This window comes from Astatotilapia calliptera, chromosome 16 (genome assembly GCF_964374335.1).
Source record: "Astatotilapia calliptera chromosome 16, fAstCal68.1, whole genome shotgun sequence".
In the NCBI taxonomy this organism is placed as follows: Eukaryota; Metazoa; Chordata; class Actinopteri; order Cichliformes; family Cichlidae; genus Astatotilapia; species Astatotilapia calliptera.
Window position 1 is genome coordinate 14,149,729 of NC_137437.1, and position 25,163 is coordinate 14,174,891.

General features: G+C 41.2%; 5 protein-coding genes across 16 annotated transcripts in view; 2 read left to right on the forward strand and 3 right to left on the reverse strand.

The window, feature by feature from the left end:
* Positions 1-985: 985 nt before the first annotated feature.
* Positions 986-4,108, forward strand: acod1 (aconitate decarboxylase 1). The gene is made up of 5 exons (XM_026145221.2): positions 986-1,055; positions 1,230-1,391; positions 1,822-1,911; positions 2,014-2,213; positions 2,550-4,108. Exons 1-5 carry the CDS (start codon positions 1,044-1,046, stop codon positions 3,505-3,507), a joined length of 1,422 nt encoding a protein of 473 aa, XP_026001006.1. The 5' UTR covers positions 986-1,043; the 3' UTR covers positions 3,508-4,108.
* On the reverse strand, positions 3,629-8,860 carry LOC113008074 (glutamine amidotransferase-like class 1 domain-containing protein 3, mitochondrial). Its single transcript, XM_026145224.2, has 4 exons — positions 8,318-8,860; positions 6,848-7,019; positions 6,495-6,693; positions 3,629-4,108 (listed from the first exon to the last, which is right to left on the reverse strand). Exons 1-4 carry the CDS (start codon positions 8,510-8,512, stop codon positions 3,913-3,915), a joined length of 762 nt encoding a protein of 253 aa, XP_026001009.1. The 5' UTR covers positions 8,513-8,860; the 3' UTR covers positions 3,629-3,912.
* A 2-nt stretch (positions 8,861-8,862) lies between these two features.
* On the forward strand, positions 8,863-13,217 carry cln5 (CLN5 lysosomal BMP synthase). The gene is made up of 4 exons (XM_026145611.2): positions 8,863-9,055; positions 10,266-10,440; positions 10,685-10,910; positions 11,393-13,217. Exons 1-4 carry the CDS (start codon positions 8,952-8,954, stop codon positions 11,878-11,880), a joined length of 993 nt encoding a protein of 330 aa, XP_026001396.1. The 5' UTR covers positions 8,863-8,951; the 3' UTR covers positions 11,881-13,217.
* A 2,895-nt stretch (positions 13,218-16,112) lies between these two features.
* On the reverse strand, positions 16,113-21,367 carry fbxl3a (F-box and leucine-rich repeat protein 3a). The gene is made up of 5 exons (XM_026145298.2): positions 21,107-21,367; positions 19,969-20,346; positions 19,720-19,842; positions 18,039-18,210; positions 16,113-16,894 (listed from the first exon to the last, which is right to left on the reverse strand). Exons 2-5 carry the CDS (start codon positions 20,344-20,346, stop codon positions 16,254-16,256), a joined length of 1,314 nt encoding a protein of 437 aa, XP_026001083.1. The 5' UTR covers positions 21,107-21,367; the 3' UTR covers positions 16,113-16,253.
* Positions 21,368-22,718: 1,351 nt separating this feature from the next.
* mycbp2 (MYC binding protein 2) overlaps positions 22,719-25,163 on the reverse strand; it is an 84,023-nt gene continuing 81,578 nt past the window's right edge. For 11 of the 12 annotated variants that reach the window (XM_026145400.2, XM_026145407.2, XM_026145406.2 and 8 more), the window contains one exon: positions 22,719-24,157. In XM_026145400.2, coding sequence (XP_026001185.1) covers positions 24,042-24,157 — 116 coding nt within the window. In that variant the 3' untranslated portion in view covers positions 22,719-24,041. The remainder of the gene's footprint in view (positions 24,158-25,163) is intronic. The other variant, XM_026145408.2, reaches the window with a different exon arrangement.

A 25,163-nucleotide genomic window follows, 5' to 3' on the forward strand; every position in this document is an offset into this window, starting at 1 on the left:
CGGAAAACAAATAACAATCAGTGATAACCATTAATAAGCCCACGTTTATATGCAAACTGGACCAGATGGAGATTTGGGGTTTGCAGTTGTGAGCGACTGGTAACAATAAAACTTAAGCCACAGCTTTTGGTTCAATAATCAGCGGCTGAAAATGAAAAACTCTTTATCACGTGATTTTCACCTATTTCATTTCTGCATTTATAAACTTCCCCTTGCACATCAATGAATTTCCATTACTGGGCACCATTATGAAAGTTGAATTAGTGTATGTGTGTGGATGTGCACAACTACATATTCACATACAGTATATATCTGCATATACACACACACACATGCATCTATAAATATATAACCCACAATTGTTGGGTTTTTCCCTGTATGTATTATTGTAGGGTCTACCTTACATTATAAAGCGCCTTGAGGTGGCTGTTGTTGTGATTTGGCGCTGTATAAATAAAATTGAATTGAATTGTAAGATTGGACACAAGAATAAGCATATTGCATGTTTGGACTGAACATGAGTTTATGTATATGTAATGCATATATCTGAGGGCTGATAAGATGAGTCTGAGCAGTAGATCAGTGCACTTGCACAAGTTATTTACATTGTGAGTTATAAAGTGTACATAAGGGTGTGTGTCCAGAGGAGCAGGAGATTGAATTGGACAGAAGAAAATTGCATATGTAGGATGAATATAGTTACTGTGGGATCGAGTTTAGCAGTCTTACAGTTTTAGGGGCAACATTTTATTTTAAGTCGTGTGATTGAATCATGTGTGCCTACTAAAACACAGAAAATGTTGTCAATTTCAAAATCAGCTGTCACAAGATTTTGTTGTGTGCAGATTGTGCAGACTCCCCAGTGCACTGGCAACCAGTAAATGAAAAGACAGCATTGAGTCATTGCGAAAGTTCCCACTTCTCATCCTAGTGGGTTTTTAGCCACTTTGGAAATTTGGCAGTCCAGCCCTCAGACAGAGTAATTATAAAAGCCAGCTATGCTTGGATGTTTAGTCACTTGAAGAGCTTGTGAAGACTGAACAATGCTTCGCAAGGTACTGTTGGTTGCTGTATGAGCTTTAATAAAGGCACCTTTTGGAAAGTATTTTTGGCTTTTGGTGACCTGCAGTATAGCTTAGCATCTTAACTTGATTATAGCCACAATAAGCTGCACCTTCTCTGGAGGTCTGCATGATTTGAACTGACTAGCCCCGTGGAATGTTTTTCAGGGTATCACAGAGAGCTTTGGAGCTGGGATCCATGCCCTCAACACCTCACAGCTGACAGATGGTGTGATTAACAGGAGCAAAAGGATGATGCTGGACACCCTCGGTGTCGGACTATTAGGAACCAGAACAGCTGTCTTCAATAAGGCTCTGAAGTACAGTCAGGTACAGTGAACTGCATTTACCCTATAACTGCAAAAACAACTGCTGACAAATATTTGCTTATGATGTGGGTAGATGTAGAAGATGCTCATTTAATTCTACACAGAAACTAGTAATACATGAGTACTTTGTATCTATTGTCAGTGATCACATAAAAATCTTTATATGGGCTCATCAGAGGTTGTTTGTGCAGCTGAAATTAAAATACTCTTCTGCTCATCGGTGGATTTCCTTTACATACGATCGGTCCTGCTTCATTTGTGCCCTGATTGCAATCTTGACAAATTATTAAGTTGTTTTCCATAACATGTTGATGACTGATTATCCAGTCAAGTCTTGCACTTCTTTAATAGTCCGGTTTGTGATTAGAATCTTCTTTCTGCTGCTAGTTATTTTTGATATGTCATTTATACTCATATTAATGTGCCTCCAGTTGTTCACATCGCGGGAAAGGAGCAGCGTTTGGGGTCAATCAGATATAATTCTGCCTCCTCATTACGCTGCATTTGTTAATGGCATCGCTGTAAGTTTGGATTTCTACAAAAGCAAAAATCTGCAGAAAACAGGAATTATGATCCAGCTCTGCTTCGATCCCTGATCACGTCTTTGCCTGACTGTCTATTAGGTTCACTCCATGGACTTTGACGACACTTGGCACCCTGCGACTCATCCCTCGGGCGCTGTCCTACCTGCGCTGCTGGCCCTGGCAGAGACACTTCCCAGCCAGCCCTCTGGTCTGGATCTCCTGCTAGCCTTCAATGTTGGCATTGAAGTTCAAGGCAGACTGTTGAGGTTCTCCAAAGAAGCCTACAACATCCCTGAAAGGTATCAAGTTTGGAAATATTTTCAGCTCTGGAATAAATTTATTCTCCAGCTCATTTAGATTAGAAAGACTAGAGCATTTGATTCACCAGTACCTAGTGCTGTCAAGCCAAGAAAACAGTTTTGGTTTCATTTTGGGTTTCAGAGGTGGATGTGGTGACTGGATTCTGGTTTGTGCTCACATGAAAATACCTTATAAGGAGAAATCACAAAAACCTTTAAAAATGACTAAACTGATGATTAAAATACATATGAACTGTTTGATTAATGAAGCAGTGATTCCAGTTAATCAGAATCACTATGTCACGCTTGAGTAAATCTTGTTGTTTTGCTTCTCAGATTCCACCCTCCCAGTGTTGTTGGAGTGATGGGCAGCGCTGCAGCCTCGGCTAAGCTCCTCGGTCTGTCCCCTGAACAGTGCATTCATGCTCTTGCCATAGCAGCCTCCTCTGCTGGGGCGCCTTTAGCCAACGCTGCCACACAGACCAAACCTCTCCACATTGGAAACGCTGCTCGGGGAGGCCTAGAGGCCGCTCGGCTGGCCCAGATAGGACTGAAGGGAAATCCAGCCATACTGGATTTGGACAGAGGGCTTGGTGTTTACTACAAAGACTACAGTCCCTCCGCTATGGCGGATTCTGCTGTGAGAGCATATAAATGGATTCTGGAAGATCAGGACGTGGCATTCAAACGCATCCCCGCTCACCTCGGGATGCACTGGGTTGTCGATGCAGCTCTAGCAGCCCGGGAAAAGCTCCAAAACGCAGTCGGCAAATTTGACCTCAGCCAGATCCGGCATGTCACACTTCGGGTGCCTCCATCCAAGTACGTTAACTGCCCGTTACCTGCCACAGAACACCAAGCCAGGCACTCGTTCCAGTTCAACGCCTGCACCGCACTGCTGGATAACAAGGTGACCGTGGCGTCTTTCGGCGACGCTCAAATCGGCCGATCCGCTCTGAAGGAGCTCCTGGGCAAAGTCAGCTTGGAGACGCCGGAAGATAACCTGCCCAGTTTTGACAAGATGTACTGCGAGGTCGAGATAGCGACGCACCAGGGGCCGAGCTACACAGCCAGATGTGACACTTTCTACGGCCACTGGCGGAAGCCGCTGACTCTGAAGCACCTGGTGGATAAGTTCAGTGTGAATGCTTCGTCTGTGCTGTGCACAGAGGGAGTGGAGGGGGTCATTGATGTTATAGGAAACATTGAAAGGGTGGCAGATTGCTCAATATTGGGTTCATATCTGAGAATGACAAGTAATCAAGAGCACCTGGACAGAATGAGGATTTTGTAATTACACACATATCTTTATATGAAGCTTTGTATTCTTTTCAAGAAAGTACGAATTAAATAATAACCGTGTAAATATGTTGTACATACTTTTTTCTCTTCTGTGGTCAGAAATAAACTGAACCTTTTTTCTTGTATTCGTTTATTTATTTATTTGTTTCTGAGAACATTATCCTCACCTGCAGCTGATTCTCTAAAATGTGACAGATGTGGGGCGGAGCCACGACAGCAGCAGTAAAACTGACACGCAAACTCAAAAATTCAGCTCACAAGGAGCTCAGTTCTGCTACTCTAGATTATCTTTTAGTGCTTTTAATCACTTCAACACCATTCTGCAACCAGCTCAGCAGACATCTACCGCACAGCTTGCAAAAGTCTTTTCCTTGTTTCGACCTTCTACTGATTACACTCAGGCGAGTTTCAGGACGCCCTGGACCATCGATCCGATTCCATCAAATATCTCGTGGATCGGAGCGTTGCACATGAAGGCACAGGTGGTGACCAGCTTGTTCTTTTCGTCCACGTGGCTCTCGCCGACGCCCTTGCTCACGTGCTTGCAGCCCAGCTGGTTGATGGCCGCTGCAGTGTCAGCGGTGTCTGGATACCTGAGAGGTGGGGGAGAAGAGGCACTACTTAATGTTTTGCTGCTCAAAGCAGATTTCTGCAAACATCTTAGGAACATTTGAGGTTTTGCTTTTAACAACTGGAAATTTCTATTTATATGTTTTGGAGATGCATCAATTATGCCTGCAAACTGCATTTACAGAGGGACTTTCCACCTTAACATGGAAAGAACCCAACAGTTTTTGCTTCCTATTTACACAAACACACCAGTGATTGTCCTGTCAATCAAATATTTAGCATCCTGCACAGTGCACCAGTGGGTCTCACTCATTAACTACCTAATATCTAATCTGCCAATCACATTACAGCAACATTTAGGCATGTAGACACGGTCAAAGACTGTGTGTTGAAGAGCTAAATCACTCAAAACAGCCAATATTTTATAAGAAAGACCTTTGTTTACCCAGCACAAAGGGGAAAAATAACTAGCATCCAAATCAGATATCTACTGAAACATGCATTGGTTACTGGTATCAGCCACATTTATGTAAAAGCACACTTGCAAGAAGACATCGGCCAGATTAAATGTTTACATGGTACATTTTTTCTTCTATTCTGTTAATTTTTTAAAATAATTTTATAATATTATTTTGCCTGTAAACAAAATCATGATCTCAACTGATTGTTGGCTTTGACATGTGTCAACCGATCAATTGGTCCAAGTGTCAGTCAGCCACCACTCTGACAAAGACGGATCCTCTCCTAAGTCCTTTTTTAAAAATCTAACACTGTAATCAAATTAATTTGTCATGGAAACAGGAAGAAATTGTGCAACAGGACAGGCAGACTGGCTGTAAACAAGCCCACGCCCAGCACGTGGTAGTCTCTGGAAACAACTGTTTGCACTAGGGCTGGGCCATATTATACCGTTCAGGGTAATACCGGTATAATGTTAGGCAACGATAGGAAAATGAAATATCGCGATAGAATGGGAGTAAAACGCGCATGCGCAGTGCCTTTGTTTTCATACGCACATGGCCGATTGTTGAGTGAAACAGATGAACCAGAATTGGTTTGTAAAAATGGTGCAACTTCCGTGATGTGGAACTGGTTTGGTGTTTGTCCGTCAGATACACAACAAAGCACATTTTTTTGCAGAACATGCAAGCGACCGTCGTTATTGTCATATTTGTCGGACTAAGATGCTCTTAAATCTGGGAGTAATCTGGGTCCTAAACTCAGTATGCTTCAGGTCAAACAACACTGCAGCATCACTGAGAGTTAAAAACTGTCTAAATTCTTTCATCTTTAATAAAACGATCAGCATTGCTGCTTTACCAGGTGTAACTATAAAGTTTAACTTCCAGGCATCCATGAAAACAAAAGTTATTACATTTAACGGAGTTAGAAGTTAGCAGGAAGCTAGCGGAAGTTAGCTCGCTAGTTTCGCTAGTTACCTAAGCATGATATTGCATGTTCTGACTGAGAGATTTCTGAAAAAAAATCAAACGTACAGCTCTGCTATCACTTCCAACATAAATGAAGACAGGAAACTAAACAGCAGTGACGTTTGTAGGGTTATTGAAGTTGGGCTAGCTGGTATATAATGATGTGCTACGTGATCGCTAGCGACACAGCTATGTTAGCATAACATAAACAGTGAAGCTGGAGGACGAACACTAACACTTTTCCACTTATAAAAGTTAACGTGAAGGTTCTTCATGGTTAGAGACAAATGCAATCGCATGGCAGGATGCTGTAAACGGACCAAACTTCAGTCAGGAGAACAACTGAGATAATCCATCCACAATACGAGGTTAGTCATTAATATACTGCAACAACATGGGAATAGAGCAGGTGCCAGAGAATTCAACATTAATGAATCAATGGTACAGAAGTGGAGGAAGCAAGAAGAATGAGTTTAATCAAGTTTGATTTATCTGACTGCTTTGTTTCGCTTAATGTGCCTTATAATCCTGTGCACCTTATGGTCCGAAAAATACGTACTGCACACTGCAGTTTAATGTTGCAAAGCACCTCTTTTTAACTTCAGTGGATATTATACATGGTTATGCTCAGGATATGTCAGCCCATTTCTACTGGAAATGCCTTTTGGTTAAACTTTCAGCAAGGAATTTGCATTTGCACTGTTACATTTTTATAAAGCTTTAATGTACATTAAAACCAGCTTCTTGTTTAAGTGAAAATAAATGGAAGGTTGTCTTTTTGCGCTAGTAATGTTGTGGAGCTGTATTTTGTCTCGCATCAATTATATCGTCGGTTATATCGTTATCGCAAATTTTCAAATATATATCGTGATAAATATTTTTGGCCATATCGCCCTGCTCTAGTTTGCACACAACAATTGCAGCATTTAAAAGTCCAAACTTAGAACGCAAACAAGGAAGTCCATGTTGCATTTCTCACTTGTCGTCCTTTTCGATGCCGACGGTGACCTCGCACCCAGGGATCACTTTGGCAGCCAGCACAGGTGAGATGCAGCAGAGGCCGATGGGTTTGCCTTCGCTGTGGAACGCCTGCAGAGCAGCCTTGACCTCGTCATTTACAGAGCAGTCCTTGCCCTGCACTGCCCACGTACAGAGATTCTTCGCAGCTCCAAAGCCGCCTGTAAAACACCAAAAATGAGGAAGAGGTGTGATTAATGTCTGGATGTACATAAGCCAGAAATACAAACTTCAGTTTCGACCTTACTCAGACCTTCCCAACATCTTTTTTCTGTAGGCTTCGATTGTACCAGCGAAATACATATGAACACAAACCTGGGAAAATAACAGCCTCGTGCTCTTTCACGCTGAGCTTAGACAGATCCTGGATGTTTCCACGGGCCAGCCTTGCGCTCTCCACCAGCACATTCCTCTTTTCCTGAGAAGGCGCACCTTTCAGGTGATCTACCACATGCATCTGGTCAATATTGGGTGCGAACATGTTCACCTGGAGGTGATAAAAGCAGCAGAGACGAGTTCAAAAACAAAAAAAACAAAAAAAAAAGCACACCAGGCAACTAATAATGATTGTTAACATCACAATTCTTGAAGCTAACTCAACAGAACTTCTGTCAGAGCAGCATTTCAAAACCTAAGAATATCTGCATTTCGCAACACTTTCCCTGACTCATAGTGGACCTTTGACTGATGACTACTCTTGTAAGCTTGAGACATGTGTCTGGGTCATTCCATGTTAATTCCTGAAAAATGAAACTTTGTAAGACGAATTTGAGAAAATTTCCAGTCCCAACTGTCATTTCTGTCCTTGAGGAAAAAAGAGAAATCTTTCACGGGATGAAGGCAGCTCTGTTTTTAAACATTTATCTACCATTGTTGTTGTGAGGGGTTAGCTAGGTCCTTAAATATGTAGGGTAAATATGAGGTATGGACTCTAAGGAGTGCAATTTGTAACAAGGTAGCAACTTGTAATGTGCAGTAATAAGACATGTTGCATAATTGAGAAATTCTCTAACACCAATCAAAGTAGTAATAACAATAATATAGTGATATTAATAGTTGTAACCACTTAGTATTACTAAACAGAAGTCCTAACACACGAGGGAAGAAAGTGTTTCAATGCATGAAAGAGTTGCCTTATAAGAAACAACCAATTAAACTCAGATGTGGCATCCTTCCTGCTTAACCAGTGAAGGCTGTTATCAGCTATAAAACATATATCAGTACTGGTGCATTTGTCAAATATGAAAACTTAATTTCTCTGGGAATAATGGAGAAAATGATGGTGTCAGCAGCAAAAATCTTGTTATGTCAGGACACAGTTTGTTCAGCAGAGTGCAGCATTTTCCCTCAGCAATTACTCTAAAAGACCCAACACAGCTTGAAACATTTACTACACAAATAATAGCACACCATACTTACTGGCAAAAAATAAATAAATAAACATGGCGGACCAGATAAGCTTTACTAAGAGTTGGGTGTTTTTTTTCTTGGGGGCAGATAACTGTTGAGGTTAAGGAACTTTAAATACTTCGGTGCATTTCAGTCGTTTATTATTCAGCAGTTTGCACAAAACATTCTGCAAGGCTGTTCGTGTCACTGTGCGCAGTCTGGTTAACAGGTAGAGGTCAAAGGACGCTCACGGGTCGGACTGCAAATAAAAAGTGCAAAAATCGTAGAAACTGCCCAGCACGGAGAAGTGGAAGCGGACAAACTGGAAGCTAATGAACATTTCTGATGTGTTCCCTCCAGGGGCAGCGGCAGATAAAATCAGCGTGTCACACTTACAGTCGCACCCCCTCTGCTCAGATGGACCAAAACAGCGGAGGCCTCGTGGATCTCGCTGCCGTCATAGACGCCGCAGCCCGCCAGCACCACAGCCACGCGTTTGCCCATCTGCGCTGAATAATAACTGCTGCTCACGGTCTGGAGGGTCCTAGCTGTCAGTAAGTTGCGACCACAGTGCTGCAGAAGACTGAGCATGGCGGACTGTCAGCGGACAAAACGCCCCCGGATGCCGCTTCTTCTTCTGCGCTTTAAAAAGTAGTTTGACGCGCCCTCTTACGCCATCGTGTGTCCTCACCTGAGCACTACAGCTTTTTAATAATTGAGTAATACTTAGATTGAACTGCTAAAACTGTGTTTTAAATATAAAGGTTACAAATATTTAGGTAAATATTGTAAAAAAAAAAAAACATGACTCAAAAAACATGTTTTAGAAAGGTTTTTAGCTAAATGTGGAAAAATTGCCATTAATTTCAGCGTGTTTCAGTTTACAAACGGCGCCCCATATTCTTGTCTGGTGTGGTCATGTGATTTGGTATCATCAACAAAACCATGTGATCTGTAATGAGGAAGTTAGAGGCGGTGAGTCATGGGAAGATAGTCCTCTTCGTAACTGCTGTTTTTTTACGGCCTTGACATGTTTTACACGGAGGTCGTTCTGGGATTCAAACTGCTCCTCTTTCTGCACGTCGTCGCTCAGTTCAGGATTAATGGACAGCAGAAGTGGCCCGTACCCTACAGGTATAAAGACCGCACACCTTTCCACGTTCACTCCGCTCTTTAGCGTTAAATCATGTGACAGATAATGAAGAAAACTGGAAAAGGCGATCAAATAAACCTCGTTTTCAATTACGAATGGTCGCTTAGTCCGTTTTGATCAGTACAAAGTTCGCAACTTTTATGTTTTTTTCCTAGAAAGCGTGTCTGTTCCGATGTTACACGTTCACTGACATGTTAAGAAGACATTTTGTGATTTTGTGTGTTCTTGTTGTCCCAATAAAGCCTTGTTTTAGACAGCAACCCGAGGAAGTATTCGTGGTACGTTCACGTGACTTAAAAATGTTGGAATTTGGAGTATCTCAGTTGTGCAGCAGAATTAGTGGAGTGGGTTTCATACATTTCCAAAAACGCGCCACAAAAATGTATGTAATGGCTCTGTGACCTTCTGTCATCAGCAGGCAGCAGTTCATCTAAAGTGGATGTGCCAGAAATTTTTGCTGCATTTCTGGCTGTTTCTACACTTTAACCTGCATTTGTGGATGGTATGGTGATACAGACATGCATTTCTGGAAGTGTTCCTGAGCCCGTGCAGTGATTTCCATGAAAGAATCATGCCTGTTTTTAATGCAGTGCTTCAGTATTGAGTTTTGACCTTGGTGTTTGTGCACAGAGATTTCTCCAGATTCTCCAAATCTTTGGATGATATTGTGTGTTGTTGATTGAAAGTTTGAATTTACACTAAGGAACATTATTCTGAAAATGTTCCCAATTTGTAGACGCCTTGTTTTGGGGATTGGTGAACCTTTCCCCGTCTTTACTTTTCTCTAAGAAGCTCTTTTTGACCCGATTATGTTACTGACTTGTTGCCATTTAACCTAATTAGCTGCGAAATGTTCTTCCAGCTGTTAACCTATTTTTCCAGCCTTTTGTTGCCCCCATCCCAATTTTTTTTTCCTAAATTGGTACAGTCTTGTCAGTTACGTCTGATATATTTTCTAAGTTGTATTGTGAATAATTTTTTTTTGAGGTTTCCAAATTATAACAATTTTATTTACATTTTAGTATAAATTAAAACAGTGTCACAGCTAGTTCATATTTGAGTTGAAATATTATCCTAAATAACATTATTTAGGATAATATGCTCATTTTTGTAGAGCAACATGAAGTAGCTTTGGGCTCGCAGTGACTTTAACCTTGACCAACCATCTGACGTGTCTCATGTCACCCACAGGCGTTTCGATCGTCGGCCTGATGTGGACTCTTACTGTCAAGCTCTCTATCCGTTCTGCCCCACCGGAGACCCAGATGGACGGATTCCCTACATGAGAGACAGCGACACCATCTCGGTGTATCGGCTGCAGACTCCAGTGTGGGAATTCAAGTATGGAAGTTTGCTGGGAAAGTTTGTAAGTGTGTAATTTGAATTCTGAAATGTCTTTTTACAAGTCAGGGATAAAGCAAAAAGCACCAGGGCACATTGTTCTTTTCGTATTTAATATTTTATTCTCTAAAACAGAAGTGAAGGGGCCGCTGTGTTCTGGCTAATAAAAATACTCCCTCTGTTAAAACAGAAGTGAAGCTGCAGCTACATTATTCATAGAAACACACACACATACATAAAACCAGAGTATGTTTCTGTTCTCTTTACAGCACATCATGCATGATGCTGTTGGGTTCAGCAGTGCAGAGACAGGAACCAACTACACCATGGAGTGGTACGAGCTGTTTCAGCTGGGCAACTGCACTTTTCCTCACCTCAGACAAGACATGTACGCACCTTTCTGGTGCAACCAGGGAGCTGCCTGCTTCTTTGAAGGCATTGATGATTTACACTGGTCACAGAATGGCACCTTAGAGAAAATTGGAGTAATCACAGGTAAGACTTGACATCTGTGCACAGAGAAGCCGAGATAAAACTAGATATGTTACATCATCAGTGGATATGACTGGTGATAATGTGGATTTTACTACAAATATATCCTGCAGAGCATGACCCTGAAACAGCTTATTTTGCTTTTGTAGTTGTAAAACTACAAAATTTGTACTTTGTATTGAGTCAGATACACATCCAGGGTACTTGGTAATCATGAAAACTGTAGAAAGACAGCATGTTGAAACAGAAATTCTGCATTGACTGTTTCACTGGCTTCAGGAGGCCCTGGATAGCTTCCAAAACCCAAAACAGGCAGTTCTGGTTTTGTGACTGATAGCTTGTCTTGTCCAGGGAGAGCTAGAGCACATCCAAGAATTAAATGCCTCGAACATATAAAATGTTTTTTACACTCTTGTCTTCTTGGACTTTCTGCTTCACACCCATTTTTTTTTCTGGTATTAACATGTTTTTCTTTAATTCTCCAGGGCAGCAGTTCAACGACATGGCCCGCTGGGTGCAGGAGGACAACGAGACTGGGATCTACTACGAGACGTGGGCAGTTCGGTCTGACCCCAGCCCCAACGCCACGGTGTGGTTCGAATCCTATGACTGTTCCCAGTTTGTCCACCGCACATACAGGAAGCTTACAGAGCTGGGAGCCAAACTATCCAGCCGATCACAGACCAACTACACCAAGATCTACCTGTACAGCGGAGAGCCCACGTACCTCGGCAATGACAGCGCCATTTTCGGACAGCCTGCTCTGAAAAATCTGGCATTGGACATCCGTAAATTTTACCACACATTTAGGCCACACCAGACATTTGCAGATGCCATGATCAGTCTGCTGGAGGCTTTTGAGACGGTCGTGTTGGAAAGGAGCTTCTACCTCTACTACAACTTTGAGTACTGGCATCTGCCAATGAAACCTCCATATGTGCGGATTACATATGAAGAAGTGCCTTTGCCTTAAAATCCCATTTGACTACTAATTTTTTATTTTATTGGTAAATAGTATTAGCTGAAAGGCTAATGACAACAATATTAACATAAACTTCAATGAATGGTTAATTTTTTTCTTCTATTTGGAAATGGCAGGCAAGAAAAAACGTTTCAACTAAGTTGTCACGTGACTATGAAGTCCTTCAAAAGCTAAATACACCCCACGATTCAGTGGCTTGCAGAAGTAACTAGTCATTGTTTTCTATATGACTTACATATACGTTACATTACTGCATCATTACATTATTCATCAGTGCACAACCTTCCTAAGGTCCTGCGTAGCCTTTTAATCAGCTTGATATCTGAACTGTGGCTCGGTCATAATAACAATAACAACAACAACAACAACAAAAATTCAGCTATTTCGTTGTAGACTTGCTGCTGTGCTTGAGATCTCTGTCCACTTGGAGTATGCAATTTCAGCCAAGCTTTAGCTTATATTCTAGTCAGATGGCCTCACATTTGTCACTAGAATACTTTAGTATACAGAGTACATGGTTGGCTCAATGACTGCAAGGTCCTCAGGTACTGTGGCTGCAAAACAAGCCCAAATCATCACCCCTCCACCACCGTGCTTGACAGCTGGTATGAAAGATTTATGCTGATAACACGGTGCTGTGCATTATGGCCGCTTTGGTCTTATCTGTCCAAAGGACATTGTTGCAGAACTCCTGTGGTTTGTTCTGATGCAACTTTGCAAAGCTAAGTCATGCTGTCATATTCTTTTTAGAAAGAAGAGCTGCTCACACTTGCTGATGTTAATCAGTTAATCAAGTGCATTTGATTAGCATCACCTAGCTGCTACTTAATTCCTATGGAAGCATTCAGGGTGTACTTAGTTTTTTGGAGGACCTGAGTCCTGTGAAAAGTTTCCACACAACTGTAGCTGTTCGAAAGGTTTCAATCATAAAGGATAAAACCTCACTTTCTTCAAGAGAAAATAGATTTCAATTCAGTATTTCTCACCAAGGAGCATTATGTACAGATCTGCTGAGTGCATTTCCTGCTTCATAACATTCTGTGTTTGTAATACCAGTTTAAAAAAAAAAAACAAAAAAAAAAAAAAAACACAGCACTTCTGGACTTTCCAGTGTTTAAATGTTCGGAAACATTTAGCAGGACTTTTCCTGGCCGAGAAGTGGCGTTTGTGGGTTGACTACATGTTTAAGTGCGATCAGTCCACACACAGTAAAAGCAGGGCTTCTGGGTTAGCTTATTTGACAGAAATCTGCATTTTCCTGTTATTTTTGGACATATGATGACGAAAAAGAGACTTCTTGATAAATAAAAGATGCATGTACAACCCCACCCCTTTACTTCATTTCTTCTTGTTATTTAAGAAATAATAATTTAAGAAAACTGCTCATACATCTTCTCATCTCAAATGCATCCCATTTTATAACGGAGTCCTTTTATGGAGTTTAACTACGTGTGTTAATAAAGAAAAATAATTACATGAAAGTTGCACAGAGTACATTCACAAATTTTTATTACAGTGTGAGATCACATGTCCAAAACAATTTTAATTTCAAGACAGGTGACCAGTAAAGCAAAGCAGACAAAGCTTTTGTCATACAGAAGCAAAACTAGAGGAGAGTGTTTAACACCTGTTAACTCCCAAATAAAGTTCAAATAATAATTATGACAATCATATTCGTGACAAAATATAAATAATGCTTTCTCGTTCAGCATTTACCATGTGAAGCATTTTTTTCCCAGCCGAATAGTCCAATAAAAGCAAATACAGACAAGCTCTCAGTGAAAACAGGCTTCACGTTAGGGCCACTGTTTAATGCACTGCACACATTTTCAAATAAAATAACCAGGAGATGTGTTACTGTACCCTTCAGATGCTAATGTACATGAGCAAAGATATCCACTTCTTCAGTGATGAGAAACAAATACTGTGAAGAGGCTATATTCATTCAATAATACTAAGAAGCACCTCTTGCAACAAGTCTCTCAGTTATTGTATATGAAATAAAACTTGAGTAAAAAGGAATGAAATCTGGCAGAAATAAACTACATTTTTATTGACATGCAGTGCTGCATAAGGTTTGTCCACTACCAAAAACCTTTAAATATTTAATATGTATACGCCATAAATGCATACTCTTTCTCCATCTTCCTCCCATTACCCCAAGCAGTTGTGTGGCAGATGGCCGCCCCTCCCTGAGCCTGGTTCTGCACGAGATTTCTTCCTGTTAAAAGGGAGTTTTTCATTCTCACTGTTACCAAGTGCTCGCTCATAGGGCGTCATGTAATTGTTGGGGTTTTCTCTCTATTACTATAGTTTTACCTTGAAATATAAAACACTTCAAGGCAACTGTTTTTGTGTGTGTTTTGTTAAAAACGCACACACAAAACAGGGTCTTTTTCCACTACATTAAAGGAAGTAATAAAATCCCTCCAAGGATCGAGTTTGTGGTAGTGGACTCAAAACATTAGGACCACCTGTATCCAACAAAACCACGGCGACAATAGGTGGAAGCTAAACCCAGCTAAACAAAGAAAAATACCACTGCTGGTTGCTTTTGTTTAACTGAAAAACTGAAATTCATTAAAAAAAAAGCATAATCCCTATTAATCAATTACACAGTTTTTAACTTCTCTAGTAGCTATAGTATGAAAAAGATCCTTCTAGTAAAGGATAACTTGCACTCTGGTTTTATAAAAGACAAGCCACCAGTTAAGGAAACTTCAAACCCTGACAGAGGGTGAAATAAAGAAATACATTTCTACTCATATTAATCAAACACACAGCGTTTTTATATACAGATGCATTTGACTTCCTTCTTAAAGGAAAAAAACAAAACTGTTTCACTCATCTGACTTGCCAAACCTCTTGACTGAAATGAATGGATGTTTGGAACACAAGAAAAATCTGCAGACAGTGTTTATAATGGGTGAATACTGCTTCCTCTCATGTATACAAGATAGCATGATGAAGAAACAAATGTGGACTAATTGGAAGGGCAGATATCCACAACAGAGAACCAGGGTTTAGAACTTGAACAGGCAAATAGCAGAAGATACAAATGAAACCTACATAAAAAATATTTTCATTTTAATGCATCTGAGAAACAAATGGGTTGGATTTGCATTTCCAGCATGCACTGTAAGCCAACAGCTATACAGACTAGTCTACTGAATCATTACAAATTAATCTGAGCGTGAAGAACTGAGACCGCTGATCTCTACCCTCCAAATTCAGACATTTCTGTGCACTATTTACATAGAATTATTTGATTGTTTTAATTAGAGCTTTACAACTTTAATATGCAGCACTTGGGGATTTGACTCAACAAAGCCCCAGTACAGTATAAATAATCACCATATTTGGTCTCAAGGACCAGGTGTATTCCATCTCATTTGGTATTCATCTAAGGTGCTTAAGAAATCTAAAACTGTACATAAACCTTTTTCCAAAATAGATAAAATCATTTGTCAGGCCAATTTGTGTTTGATGCAGGGGGAGAAAAAAAAAAAAAAACCTCCTCAAAATATAACTTTGAGAAAAAATAAAAATCAATGACATCAATCAACACTATACACCTTCACGTCACAATTTAGACACCTATATACACACACATTTCTTTTTCTCTCCGCCATCTTCCATTTGTTCAACAATCGTGGTTTGTGAGACACGACTGGAGCTCCCCAGGCGAGGAGGACAAACAACACAACCACTGTTCTTTAAATTAGGTTAAAATGAGGTGTAGGACCCAGCTACTCTTCTGCAAAATTCAGCCACACATGACAAATACACCTTCTGTCACATCCTATGTACAGACAACCATGCGGTCAATGCCATATTGTATTGCAGAGTGCAGAGCTGCTATCTCACACCGGATTTATGTAGGCCAAGTGGTAGCGTAACAACATGCTATTGTGCACCTAATTGTCCCAATTTACTGCTCAATGTTGGAAAACATGTAAACACCCACCCGCACGTTCACACATAAATGCACATACTCACACACCCCTCTCACAACACAGATTATCACACCCAGCCTATAATGTACATATAACTCCATTTGCAGTTATAAAAACATTGCTTTTTAGTTAAATTTCCTCTTCTGTGGGTCGAAGCCAGCTTGCTGAATTCCATCTACGGATTAAGCCGAGCAGGAATTCTGTGGCATTTCCATGATAATGTGATAACATTGTGTTGTTGTCGAGTGCCACATTACATCCCTGCACTGCTAACGAGAGTTCAGCAAGTTCATGCTCTCCATGCTGTCATCGAGCTTCCCAGCTGAGGCTTTTCAATGCAACATGGAGGCAATGATTGTTCCGCACCACAAACCCGACATACTGAACTCTGAGCACAGGCTTCACTCTCTACCAGGTCGGCATCATGTCAGGGAACCAGACCCGGCCCAGGTGCTTCGACACCTCCCAGTGAATCTCATCCAGGGAGTATTTGTGATCTGGAATCAGTACCTCCTCCATGATGGACAGCTGGGACAGTCGGCGGCCGCACATTTTAACGAACTCCACAAACGCGCTGCAGGACACTTCGCACTCACCCAGGCCGATGGCTGACAGCTGGGTGCAGTGTTTGGCGATACGGATCAGCTCCTCATCCAGAGGACGCAGGCCATTGGCGCACACGACCAGCTCCACCAAACGAGGGCAGTGGAGGCCCACTCGGCCCAGGACCTCTTTGCTCACTGAGCGCCCGAAGTAAAGGTGTGTGACCGGGATTTCCTCATTAAAGAAGGGCCCGAACTCGTCCTCATAGAGGAAGAAGTACATGACCAGGTTAAATTTGGGCGAGTGCCGCATCATAGCGTCCCAGCTGCTCTTCTTGATGGTGTGGAAGTGCTGCCCGGGGTTTTCGCTCACCACATCAATTCGCAAGTGTTCCAGGTGGACGTGCTTCTCAGAGGAGAGCGCCAGCAGGAGTTCATCACTCAGGAGGTGGTAGTTTAGCGCTAGCTCTCGGAGCCCGTGACACTGGTCTGCCACACACAGGATTCCTAAAAGCACAGGCAGATCGTTTCAATTAATGCGACCAATTCTCAAATCGTGTTTTCACTTTCAATCAAAGAACAGGTTGACTGCATCCCCCTGACAAGTTGCAGTTTAATCAGCAATCATATTAGCTCAGAATTTCAGGAAAAGGGGATTTCTCTCATATAATCTCAGATGGTCCCTCATCAGACCTACAAATTGAAGGATGGTCTAAATCTACTGAGTCGTTGAGGTTAAAAGTTAGTTTCCCACTACCAGTTTTACAGACATAGTTTTGACTCTTCTCAGGTTTTTTTAAATAAAGAAATAAAGTTCAGCTATCAACTCATCAGTTATGTCAAAACCTAAACAATTTATCTCTCTGAATAAAGTTCTGTGTGATTTTTCAATCAATACAGCGTAAAGTATACAAGTCTTGAGCCACCTCTCGTTTTTTTATACGTTCCTCAAAAATGTAAAATATGTGCAGCAGTTTATTCAAACATTGACGCATAAGTGGAAACGCCACGCATAAGGCAAATACAGAGTCTGTGCAACAATAAAGGTGATCAACTTTGGTATGATCGCTTTTATTCTTCAACACAGCCTGAACTCTGTTATGCAAACTTTACTGAAGTAGCCTTCAGCAATAGTTATCCAGGATTCTCGAAGGACATGCTAATTGTTATGTTTGGATGTCGGCTGCCTTTAATGCTGTGGGATCATCTCAACAGAACACTATGTAAAGATGTGTTTCAACAGCTGAGAAGGCCAATCAATGATTGATGGTTTTTCTATCCAGGCATGTTATGTACACAAGATATAGTCATCCTTTGAGTTAGGCGCCTTTTTATGCTTGAGATGATTCATAGGTCAATGTTATAAACAAAAACATTACTTGGAAAATGTTCAGGTACAAGGACTGTAAAGCAGCCAATGTCTGAAGAAAAACTTTGAAAAGACCTTCAGAAGGTCTGACGAACTACTGATAATGCCCCCCCATTGACACCCAAATTCTGTCTCTTTTTTTTAAGCAAAAAAAAAAAAAAAAAAAAGCAAAAAAAAAAAAAGCAATGAGTGGTGGCTCAAGACTTTTGCACAGCGCTATACTCATTTTCCATTCATGCTGGAAGTAGAAAATAAATAAAAACACATGCACTTAGACTGTACCTGCAGGAGAGACGTGAGGGCAGCTGCTCATTTTCAGCAGTTTCAGGGTGTCGCTGTTGTTGGCCACCAGCACCTTCAGAGATGGATCATCAACTGGCGTGTCGTCAATCTTCAGCGAAGACAACGATTTGGAGTTGACGAACACCACGGTCAGGGCGGAGATGAAGTGAGACTGTGGAAGGACAAACATGACACATTGAATTGTAACGATCTTTAAACCTGACTGACGCCTTCGAAATGCCAGATTTAATCAACTGTGTCTGGAATGATCTTTTACCCAAACATAATCTGTCCCACTAACATACAGTTTTTTGGTGGGCCTGGTACGTCAGGCAGACCTCTGTCATGGCTCACACACCACTATTTGTAATTACTGAGACAACCTTAAACTTAGGAATCTGCTACATATAACAATACAAACACAATCTGCAATCTGAGTACAGTAAGAAACCCTAATGTAATCACAATTAGTGGGTTAAGATTACATACAAATTTAATTTATAGATTTAATCTGTAGACAAGGTAAACAAATTTGAAATAAAGAAATGCGAGGGTGTGTTCATTTGTGTCTACTGCATGGGTGGACCTCTGAATTAATCTTAAGCTTTGGTGCTGCAGACAGCTAGACTGCATACATCTGTATTACAAACTGAGGACAAGGAAATGGGGAAACCTTTTTGTGCAAAGCATTGGAAGGGTGTCTATTTGACTTTATGGTACATATTATAATAGCAAAAAAGTATTTATGATGAAAATGATGTAATATGTTATTATTTTCCAAAATGTGGAAAAAACAAGTCTTTGTTTTTTTTGCATTCAGCTTTCTTTTGGTTCAAATGCTTCAAACAAATGTCCCCTCTGACAGAATGTGAGTAATAATGGCAATTTTGAGAAGATTTTATTATGCCAAAAGGTGTTTTCGCAACTTGGCAACTAGCACCGCATTGTGAGAAAATCCAAGAACAACACGTCCTCTAATATTTATCCACAGTCACACAAAAAGCAGCACAGGCTGTGAGAGGCTTATGCTGTCTTTAAAACAGAAGCTAAAAGGAGCACACCCTGGTGAACGAGTGAGGCCGTTTGCACGTTTCAAGTTCTATGACGTCATCACAGGTTCTTAAACAGCTTTTGAATGTCACAAAGATCTCAAGAGTTCATAAACAAGTGATTTTTTTCTACTTTAATTAACCTAAAAGTTCTTAAACTTGATTTTGAAATATTCAAAAGAATTCAACTAAGATTGTTAAAAACTGGCTCAGGAGCTCAAAGGTTTTAAAATGCGAACTGTGACGACAGTGGGTGTGTCAGTTTCTACACATAGCAGAACGTGCAGCAGGTTCCAATCCTTGATAAAACAAACACACCAAAAAAAGAAATGTCCAGCCCTTAGCCTAGTTTGCTCAATGACATCTAGATTCCATGAAACCTGGTTCAAGGAATAGAGCTCATGATATGTAAATAAAGAAAGTCCTGTGTCCTTTTGAAAATGTGGGACTGATAATAAAAGTGTCATTTGCCATGCATAAGAATGCTGCTTTTCAGACCCAATCTCAGATAAGATGAGACTGTGGATAAGAGGGGATGTACACTAAAACAAGAATTCCTTTGATTTTGCTTACAAATCTAAAGAGCAGGACACTGTAAAGACCCAGACTCCTCGTGATTGTGTTAATTATACCTTTGGAACCTCCATGAAACTGGGCCTGGCTGTAGAGATGAGGCCCAAGGTCTTCAGTGAGCAGTTCACCAACTGTGAAAGAATGTCACAAGCTGCCTCTGCAGACTCCATACTACTGTCAACCTGATAAGAACAAGGAAAAGATTGCATATCACTCGAAAAACATCCAAGAAACATTTTTAAACAGAAGCTGCTTATGAACGTTTGAACCCAGAATGAGGGCACACGCAGTTACACAGACATTTTTACCTTGAAGCTGACATACTGCAGGTGATTGGAGTGCCTCTTTATGATCTGCTTAATAAGATCTGGATGTGTGGCTTTTAGATAAGAGCTGGCTGGCTGGTTGAGCTCAAACTCAAAGCATCTCCACAGCTCAGGCATGTGGAAGGCTTGGTTCCACCCACGGCACACCTGGGAGGCATAAGCCCGGTCCAGCAGTGGCAGGTACTGGAAGATATGCAGCAGGAGCTCTTGAGGCAGCCGTGCCCAGTTACAGTCCAGCGACTCAGCAACATGTGGCTCCGAATCCTCGCTCAACTGATTTCGCACCTTCTTGCAAACCTCCGCTGGACTCTCACAGGAGGAGTCATCGCTTCCCTCCTCTCCTCCTTTCATCCGTTTCATCTTTTACAAAATAAAATGCACTGATTAATAAATCTACACATGCCCATTACTTTAGAAACGTGTGCCAATCTTCTGAAAGGTGTCTAATCAAGGACGTCACGAATCAATAAGCTCTAGCTGCAGCCCTGCTGTCCCTGCACTAACAGGTGCAGCTTAAATGTGCATGTTTATCACTCTGACGCACTCCGCAAAATAATTAAAACATTCCTAGCAGCTACCATATTGTGCAGATGGTGGGTCTGCAGACATTCCAGCTTTTTAAAAAAAATCTGTCTGTTTTCATCCCCTCATGTTTGTGTTTCTCTGAATAATCATCATTTTTCCAAAGTACAATTAAAGCCTTTAACTGTTGGATTTATACCACTCGTTAACGCTCACACCAAAGTTGCACCGCATGTGACACTGCGTATTTCAGAGGAAACGTGACTGAGGTAACGTTACAGCCACACAACCTTACTTAGGAAAAAATAAACAAACGTTATTGAGCTTGTCAGTGCTATAGTTACAATGAACGCACACAAATGCAATAAAGTGGCTCGTAAAGTTAGCAAGCTAACAGGGGAGTAAATGCAACCGCTAACCAAGTTAACGATTGCTTATTTATTAACGTAAAAGTGTGTTACAAGCTAACAGAGCGACTTAGTTAACTGGTGCTGCAAATTCACTTGATTCGCTGCAAATATACCAAACCCCACTGTACTCACTGGTCATTCATACCAAGTCTATAAACATTCATTATTTATTTACTAGTGACTCTTACCTTGTTGTTTACACACAGCTAGCTTGCTAGCTGTTAGCTAGAAAATCCGACAACTGACTCGACTCTTCAGCCCGGGCCGACGCTGGTAAAGTTCATCAGCAGCAGCCAGGTAACACGCATCGGAGCACGATAAGAGAGCCGTCGGGAAAACGAGAACGAGCGAGAAATGTTTTCAGTGAAGAAACACCTCCGCTCGGCTGACCTAATTCCTTCGCGGGAGTTACAGAGCGTCCGCCAAACCCGAAATGGCGAAATGTTGTCGTGACAGCAGCGGTGCATTATGGGATACATAATGCAAAATGGCTGTTGGTAAAGATCGTCTCCGTTTGAGTGATAACTCACCCGAATCCTAATAAAATAAAATCGCATACAGCGTGGTTTTTTTTCCTGTTGGGAGCCTTCATAACGCAATGATTATTTCTAGAGAGCAACAAAATATAATACTGCTTGTTTGAGAAGATTATGTTTTTGAATACAGTAATACTGTTCCAGAGACAGAGAGGGAGACAAACTACAACTAAAATAACAAAATCCATCTAAAATGCACGATGATAGTGACAAAGTGGTGAGGTGGGATTAAATCAGGGGTCTGCTCTGACCCCCTTCTTGTTGGCAATGGTGATAGGTTAACCAGAGACTGATGTTTAGGGAACAGGTGGAAGATAGCCCTGAGGTGGAGGTATGCTCTAGAGGGAAGAGGGGGTGAAAGCTAGTAGAAGACTACAGATTGCATGTGTGTTAATAAGAGGGAGAGGAGAAACAGTGGAGCTAGCAAGAAGAGGATTTTAAATGACTGTGTACAACCATCCAAAGCAATGGCCAGTGCACAAAAGAGGTGAAGAAGAGAGAGGGCGGATAACTGCAAAGGGAATGTTTACAAGATGGTTTGGACTTGCTGGTATTAACAAAAAGGAGGTTGAGGTGAAAGAGACGCTTAGATTTTCACTTCATTAGAAATGAGTATGTCAGAGGGACAGCTCAGCTGGAGACGTGTAGTGAAGCAATATATCCACAATTCCTTCTTGGAGAGTGGATATATTGGACAAAGGAGGTTGAAAATGGAGCTGCCAGACAGGAGGAAAAGAGGAAGACCAAAGAAAAGTTCCAGTCTGGTCAGAGCCCTGCACACAGTAGAATTCATCCTGCTACTCCTGTCAGCAATAAACACCAGGGACGCCATACTGAGAGGGGCTCTGCAACAGACCTGCAACCTATGCATGGTGCCAGTCTCTTACTCATCTTCCAGCAGTGCACAGACTTACATGCACCTTTTTACTGCACATGTGCCCAAGAAACTTCAACAGGATAAAATAAGAAAAAGTTAGTGTGCTTCATTAGTTAATGTGAATTCAGCACTTATGGTGCAAATCTGGAAACACACAGCTAAACCTTTTGAAATGCATTAAAGGTGTGTTATTTAATGCTGCTCAAAGACTAAATCTTTCAACCGTCACACTATTATAGTCAGTATGACAAACCTAACATTTTGACTCTATGATAGGATAACTCATTCTTTTACAGTTTCCCCTCTCTTCATTTGCACCGATGTTTTAGCTTTTCCTCTGAGTCGTGAATACAGAAATGTGACCACTCATTAATGGATGACACGGTGTTTACTTTGCGAAAACAAAGAACCTGGTTTATTACCATTTGACTCCATCCACCACAGATATTACAGAGCAGATTCACAAGTATGAAGCTTTTTTTTTTTTTTTTTTTATTTAAACAGCAGCTGCTTTGTTTCCATACTCCACCCCCCTGACCTCCCCTCTCCCTCCCATTACCCCTGCCTCCTAATAGGGAAAAGCATTACAGGTGCAATATTTTATTTGGTGTGAAGACTGGCACCCTCAAATCATCCAGCTGTAGTCAGTTATACTGTGAGACGGGTTTTTCATGTCTTAATATAAATTTATCCTTTTTTTTTTCTTCTTTTTTTTTTAAATTACAACCAGGATTTACATCCACCATCGTTCACTGCAGCCGCCAGGATCCATCTTCTCATTTCCAGACAACAGAAGAGATGTGACATTTAGAAGAGGGGGGAAAATTACGACTGTCTACTGTATAAAAATGTACAGTGGCTTTATTGACATACATTCCATAGGTTAAACAGCTGCAAAATAGGAGGCACACCCAGTATTGCACTTCATTAAAAGTTCTGGCTCAAAACATAACCCAGAATATCAAACAAAACTGAAGTGAAGAGTAGCAACTTCGGAATACAGCTATTTTTGAATAGTATCATTATATACAAGATTAGATAAATCGTACACTATTTTCCTCCCAAACATAATGTTCTTAACAGTCTTATCCATCAACTCAACTCCTTTGTTTCTTCTTCTGTCAACCCATGATGCACTTGACAGCGGAGAATACTGTACAAGTTTACGAAAAAGTTTACATACAACAATATTTTAAATTTATAGTTAGGAAGCTGGAAACACGGCCTGCTCCATATTTTCTTTTTTTCAACTTTTTTTCAGACCCACGCTGATCCACAGTTGTCTATATGCAAATTAATTCATATTCAATGTTTAAACTTGTATTGTTACACTTGAGTGATCAGGAGGTGTGCAACGTCTATAGAAGCCGAGGGAATACAACGGCCGCATGCAAACACGTCACAAGAAATTTATTTTTTTCTTCTTTTTTTTTTCTTTTTAATTCAATTGTTCTTTTGTCCCCCTCCTTCCCTCCCCTCACCCATTCAGGTCACTCTGAACCCAAACGAGTTACTGCTCGCGGTCGCAGCGGATCCAAGGATACTGACGGTGGTGAAAGAGCAGACCTGAGGACTCTCGGCATAGAGCAGAAACCTGGTCCAGTGTCCAGGAGTCTTGGCAATGCAAGAGCCAAACTTGGCGGCTGAGCTTCAGCAGCAGCAGCCAGAAATCACAGTAGACAAACTGGTTTTCAGAAAAAGTCTTGTTGTTTAGAAGGTGTGGGCGTTCCTGCACACCCCGCAGCCAAGAGCAAACTCTTCCCCCGTTGGTGGGTGGACTACATGCAAAGGGCATTCAGTGCCTTCCAGCTGCTTGCCTTTAGGCCCTGTGACAGAGAGGACAACGTTTACACATTAGCATTAAACCTTCTGGTGGGCAAATACAAAAAGAGATCAAGCTACTGTACTCTGGGCAGGTGCAGGGAGCGTAGGACAGGATGTCAAAAATATTTTGTCATCCTAGAGTTATACAGATGTAAGAACATCATGTTTCTCAAATAGGCCTGTCACAAAACCTTCCTTTGTTCTTTAGCATCTGTAATAACTGCAGATACTGTAGACGACAACAACAACAGCAACAACAGGAATGGGAGATGCAAACACAGGAGCAGCAAAAGGTCAGCTGCGTCTTTCGAGCAGTGTGATCAGGTTACAGCCAATCATTATTCAGAGTAAGAGACGGACACTCTCACTGATCTAAACTCCTCAAAGACAGTGGCTCTGTACACAGTAACCAAGGTGACCAAGTTTCAGTCATTTGTTATTAAGTAGCAACTTCCAGGGTTAAAGATTAAGCCAAGCCGTGGCTACTGCAGTTTCTCAAATGAACACGTGAAGTTGACTCCAAATACAAGTGGAAACACACAGAGCTGCATGTTAAGAGAAGTGTGCCACAATAAACAGTTTTTGTTTTTGTTGCCAAGTTCCTCTTTCATGCCATCTGAACAGGAACTGTTTTTGTTTTGTTTTCATAACCCACTCATTAAAATTGTACTAAAGTTATCCCTTAGCACTCAGGCAGCCTAATTACATTTGGCCCGCGAAGCCATACCAAATTATTATTAGAGCTGGCCTACTGGTATTATACAGCTAATATATATATTGTTTAGTATTAAGCTTTGCTTGTTCCATATTCAGTTTTTCAGCAAAACTTGTTTGAGTCCATAAGAAAAGATTCATTCTTATATCTGGAGGAAGATTTTTTTTTACAATAAATATTAATGTTAGCCCGCGACCTTGTTCCAGTTTTGAATTTTGGCCCACTGTGTATTTGAGTTTGACACCCCTGCCTTAGGAGGCGGCACGTATACTCTGAGTGACAAGCAGATGCTG